At 45.0% G+C, this 6,000-nt stretch overlaps 1 protein-coding gene across 9 annotated transcripts in view; it reads left to right on the top strand.

The window, feature by feature from the left end:
• Mbnl1 (muscleblind-like splicing regulator 1) overlaps positions 1-6,000 on the top strand; it is a 163,042-nt gene that overhangs the window by 137,942 nt on the left and 19,100 nt on the right. For all 9 annotated transcript variants that reach the window (XM_013016215.1, XM_013016217.1, XM_013016216.1 and 6 more), the window contains one exon: positions 413-613. In XM_013016215.1, the coding sequence (XP_012871669.1) occupies positions 413-613 (201 nt within the window). The remainder of the gene's footprint in view (positions 1-412; positions 614-6,000) is intronic.

Here is a 6,000-nt window from a genome sequence, read left to right on the forward strand (position 1 = left end):
CACAACCTGCTGGCACTCATCAACAGACCTGTCAAGTATATCCAGCTCAGCAGTTATGAAATGGACCTCCTAGACAAGACCTTGGATTACAGGGGATGGGGTGGAGACTGGATCATTGGTCTGTTTCTTAAAAAGGAAATCCTAAGTGTTATAGACTTCAACATCACTGTGGAAGATCTAATTGATACTTTATCTGTTATATTTTAGCAAACATGAAAATATAAGTCTGATTAATCCTTACTTATGAAAATCCCCTTCTGCTAAACTGGGGTCGACAGAGGCAAAACGCATGGCAGGGGGCAAGGGGGAGGGGTCCGAGGCCAGTGATGGGTGGATGGATGGGTCTGAAGGCTGTGCAGAGATCAGCTCTGGCTTGGGCCTGCTGTGAAATTCTACTCTGTTGTACTTTCAGCCAATGTTTTCGGTTGCACCGAGTTTAGCAACCAATGCATCTGCGGCCTTTAATCCCTACCTGGGCCCTGTGTCCCCGAGCCTGGTTCCTGCCGAGATCCTGCCTACGGCACCCATGCTGGTGACAGGGAATCCTGGCGTCCCAGTGCCTGCGGCTGCGGCGGCCGCAGCACAGAAGCTGATGCGCACGGACAGACTGGAGGTAGGTGGCGGGTCTCATTGTCAGCCTTCTCAGCCTCCCCGCAGCCAGAATGGCTTTGGGAAGCCGAAGTGACCATCTGGCTTAGTATTTGTAAGGCTGTACAAGAACATAGGTGTGCTACATACTTGTGTGTATGTGCTGTGCGTGGCACATGTATGTACGTGTGTCCAGCGTAACATCCATGTGTGGCTGCTGGTTGTTTACAACGGCAGTTCCCTCAGGGCTGGAAAGATGTCCAACACAGCTCGAGCACTTCCTAGATGTGTGCTGCCCGAGGTCCACAGTAGCCAAGTATCCCAAGCCCTTCTCCAAAAGAGAAAGCAAAAGCTAACTCTGCACACAAAGCATGCTGGAATTTGCCTTCACAAGTTTTCTTGTGAGCTGCTCAGTATTTCCACTGAACCGGCAAGGCATCCTGGCGGAGTGGGCACTGAGGAAAGCAAGCGTGTTTCAGAGAAGACGGCTTGGTGAGTGAGTCCCACAGCCAAGGACGGTGGGACCTGGCTGTTGCTACAAGAGGAAGAAATTAAAAGTCCCAGACCTGATTTGGAAGTGGTTGTCTAGAGTTTCAGCATGGTGCAACTGCAGACATAGGCAGAAGTGGAAACTCGAAAGTTCAAAGAAGCCCACCTGCACTAAGCCCCCTTTTCCTCTTTCTCTGATAGGTAGCACCCATGACTGAGAAACAATGAAGGCTTTAACTACTGTGGGCAAAGTAAACCCTTGGATAGACATAAATGACCCAGATAATTTGTGAGTTTAGCAGGAACTTAGGTCATAATCACCAGTGTCTTTCTTAGTGACTTTTATTGTGTGTATCTAGGAAGGTCTCAATTTCAGAATGTTCCTAACCATTTGCCGGGCACATGCGTGACACAGTCCTCAAAAATGAAATCCTGTCATTGCTTTATTTCCGAGGGAAACTAGTCTAGGGAAAGGGATGCGAAGGAGCATGTTTCTGGCTGGCACTTCCAGTGTTGTAAATTGTTTCGTGCTTAGTCTGAAGTGGTTCTGTTCCCCTGACCCCTCTATTGTGAGCCTTGGGTTGTGGCTCTGCTTAACACGTGATTGTGACTGGCTGTTGTGAAGCACAGGTACAGTCTGTGGCCAACATAAATGAATTAATGATTATGATAGGTTTAAAGGTCACAGTATTCAAAAACCTGTGAGAGAATGGAGAATTAATTTCAGGCCATCTGTCATCATGTATGCTTTGTGGTGTTTGATTGAAAGGAAGCCTTGGTTTTCTTTCTCTCTTCTCTTGCCATGGTAAGAATAAGTGTGCACAGCTCTTCCAGTGTCTGCTCACTGGGAATCCATGCGCCCCGAGTCCTGGGGTGACAGGGTCTTCCGACCCCTGGAGAAGGACCAAAGCTCCTCCCACCGGAAGCCTCAGGAGGAGATCTTCAAAGCCATCCTGCTGCTGTTTTGTTATTAGCTGCAGGAAGAGTTCTCAGGAGAGCAGCGCTAGGCACTGACCCACTGTCCAGTGTCTTGGTAATGAATGAAGGGAGGCAGTAAACCAGATGTTCAAGGACGTAATCATGGAAAGGCCCATCTCCCATTTGTGACGCAAAGCAGTCATACACACAGGGCTCGTAGGGTCACCATCCCCGGGAGTGTGTTTGTATTGAGCCTTTTAACCACAGAATGCCGCGTGGTGCCTGCCCATACTTGCACACCTGGCATAGTCTTGTGAGGACAGTTAGAAGCAACATGAATGCACATGTTTTTAATAAGGTCCTAATATACTAATCATCAGTTTTGGCAAAATATTGAAACAGACTGGGTGCCTTTTGCCTGTTACAATGAGCTCTGTTCCTGTGTTTGAACATTAAATCCACCCCCACCCTGTCACCTGTGAGTTTTGTGCTGTCAGCTAACAAATAACAGTGAACATGTTAGCTGACTTAGTTTCCCAGATAGAGTGAGGACAGACAGGATACTGCTTTTCTAAAAACAACGTCACATCATCTCAAGGGCTGAACTAAGTCAGATGTCAACATGATTTTCCCTGAGTCTTCAGGGCTTTGACACGAAGGATTTAATATTCTTCCTATGACCTACACTGTTCTGGATGCAATTTCTGACCCCAAACCATCTCTGTCCCCCAAACCACTCTTAATAATCACAAAAGACACACTGCCGAGCTACCTTTCTTTTCAAAGCTTTCCTAGTTAATGTTTCTATTGGCTGCTTGAAGTTTATAATTATGCCAGACGTATTTTCTGTGAACATTTAGAATTTACATGTTTTCATCAAATCTTATCACTCAAGTGTTGATTTTTGCTTTGAAAACAATCTCTTGTCCATTTTTCCTATTGATATGTATAATTTTACCTGATCCAGAAAATTAATCTTCTCTTTTTCACTAAGTCACACTTTTTCACTTAAGAGCTCTGCTCCTTGAACCCCATGTAGCTCCACTTCTGGCTTTTTGGTGGTTAATTGGAGGTCAGAGTCTCACAGACTTTCCTGCAGGGGCTAGCTCTGAACTGTGATCCTCGGGTCTCAGCTTCCTGAGTAGCTAGGATTACAGGTGTGAGCCCCTGGTGCCTGACCCACTAAGCCACATTTTATGTTTATGTCTGATCTTCCTCCTCTTCCTCTTCCTCTCCCTTTTCTCCCTCTTTCTTCCTTCTCTTTTGATGGTCCTGGTGTTTGAATTCAGGATTTACGCTTGCATGACTCCCCACTCTGGCTCATCATTTTTATTTAGTTTGGAAAAACATTTATCATGCTATAGAAAATGTTTTAATTTCTTAAACCACTAATGCTGTTCCTACAGCTATGCTTAGAAAGCACCTGTAGTCATGAATATTATTTGTAATATAGGAATGATGGATGTAGCCTCCGAAAGATTTACATTGTTACAAACTTGGTGATAAAATGTGATGTTGCCATCAAACATGCTGCATAGCAATGTATGGCATTGTTTCCATGTAGATATATTGCTGCCCCAGAGTGTTTCCAAGTAGTAATTATAATTACAACTATTTATAACTGCATTCAGACAGAAGACTGGAAAAGAAGGAAAAGAACTGCAATGTTGCTAAGATGTTAGATGGGATTTTATCCTCCATTCTAATTCTCTGCAGGGTAGATCTTAGAGTTTCTCATCCTGATATAAATTATGAGATGAAATGAGTAGACATTTTATCATTTATAATTTGCTAACATAAACTACATCTGAAAGTATTGTGGGTGGGGATCAGCAGAGACCGACATTTTCTTGACATTCCCAGAATGAACATGGACAGGACAGGCCTGTTTCAGCAGGCCAGGGCAGGACCCCACTGCTGGGTGGGTGGTCACTAGGGAGAATGTGCTTTAGAAGCTCCTCACAGCTCGTTCATTCACGGCAGGACTATTTCATCATTGCCTGTCTAATACTTCACAGACTTTTCCTGCTCTTCAGGCCTATATCTCCACCAATACAAGTTTTCACAAGAGACTTTTTGTGTCTTTATTTTTCTCAAGGCTAAAATACTATGAGTGTAGCCATGTCAGTATGTTTCTTCTCTCCTGGTTCTTAAGAGAAACAAACAGGAAGAAGAATACATATATAAAAGCCAAAAAGTGCAGTTGACTTTGAAACTTCAGCGATTGGAAAGGAACACTCTCTAATTTCTGGTCGCTAACTTTGCTTAAATATTTTCAGCCGATTTTTCTCATTGCATTCCAGAGGAATCAGAGTAAACATCCTTGGCCACAGAGAACATAAAGACTAGCTTTAGATCTCTGTCTTCTTTTCATTATTATCTTTAAGTAGTTGGACAGACAAGATCCTCTTCACCCTAAGCCTCCACACTGCTCCTCGCTGAAGCAGCTGTTCTTTTCAGTAGCCACTGGCAGGGTGAAGGCTATGGATTCTGAAGCCCTCATTTTATTGACACAAACTCCAGGAACTGTCACTTTTTAAACTGCAGGTTCTTGCTTAACTCCATAGTAAAGAGCTGCATAAAGTGTCTGCATTCAGCAAGTTCCCGAAAGAATCTTTGAGGAAATGTTAAAAACTGTTTCTTTGGAGTATGTGTTTTAAAAAGAGGTTTTTGTTTATGTTTGTTTTGTTTTCCCGGAAGTGGCAGCAAACAAGTCTTGAGGACATTCTGTGTTTGGATTGCCCTCTTGCGGTGAAAGGCCAGACTGTCCCAGATGAGCCTTGTAGGACTGCTCACAGTGACTGAAGGAGAAATAAGCATTGTCCCTTCTCCTGCGGTCCCCATGCCAAAACCAGCAGACACCAAGCAAGCAGAAAGATCACAAGTTAATCATTCTTTCCATCTGTGACTCCCTGGCAATTAAAAACAACTTGTAAAAGTAGAAGCATCATACTACAAAGCTATTGACTTGGATTTTCTATACTTCTCCATAGAAATAATTTCAATTAGCTACTCAGAAAAAGGCAGATGTGGGGCTGTGGCTCAAGTGGTAGAGAACTAGAGCAAAAGAAGCTCCCGGACAGTGCCCAGGCCCTGAATTCAAGCCCTGGGACTGGCAAAAGAATTCTTCTTCCATTCATTCAGTTTGTGTGACATTTCCTCATGATTACACACGCATAGTGTCTGTAAAATCTTGTTCATTGTGTCCTTGATGTGTCTACATCTCATTTCTGGAGACACTGACTTTTTTCCTCTGATTAACATAGTGTCTGCCATCTTCCTTCCCTGTACAGTTATCTTTTGTTTTACTTAGAATATTAATATGGTTTTTGATTAAAGTATTTGTTTAGACTTACCATTGATCACAAATGTATTTCCTTTTTCAAGGGCATTTTACTGGAATAGAGTTACTCAGCTGGCACAACTGACATTTTTAATTATTTGCAATTAGCTTTTGTCAGCAGATTTTTTATTAAGGCATAGCCTTCAGAGGGTGGAAGGATGAGGGTGGAGAGGTGTCCGGTCCAGGTACATTGTAAGCATAGAGGCCATGTGCCACTAATGGGTACCTGTAAAAATATGGGAAAGGAAAAAGCCATTTCTGTCCTCAGATTCTCCTCCTTGGCTGACCAAGCTCCCTCCCCACGAGGCTGACGGGCCGAGGCTGACCGAGCCCCTCAAGCTGACCAAGCCCCCAAGACTGACCATAGTCCCCCCCATGGACCAGCCCACACTGACTGAGCCCCCCGAGGCTACCACCACATGCTGACCGAGCCCCCCCCAGGCTGATGGGCCTAGTCTGACTGAGTCCCCCAGAGTGACCACCTCGTGCTGACTGAGCCCCTGAGACTGACCATAGCCCCCCATGGACCACCCCATACTGACTGAGCCCCTAGGCTGACCACCCCATGCTGACCAAGCCCCCACAGACTGACCGCCCCAGGCTGAACGAGCCCCCCAGCCTGACCACCCCATGATAACCAAGCCCCAGAGTCTGGCCATCCC

This window comes from Dipodomys ordii, unplaced genomic scaffold, assembly GCF_000151885.1.
Source record: "Dipodomys ordii isolate 6190 unplaced genomic scaffold, Dord_2.0 Scaffold30, whole genome shotgun sequence".
Lineage (NCBI taxonomy): Eukaryota > Metazoa > Chordata > Mammalia > Rodentia > Heteromyidae > Dipodomys > Dipodomys ordii.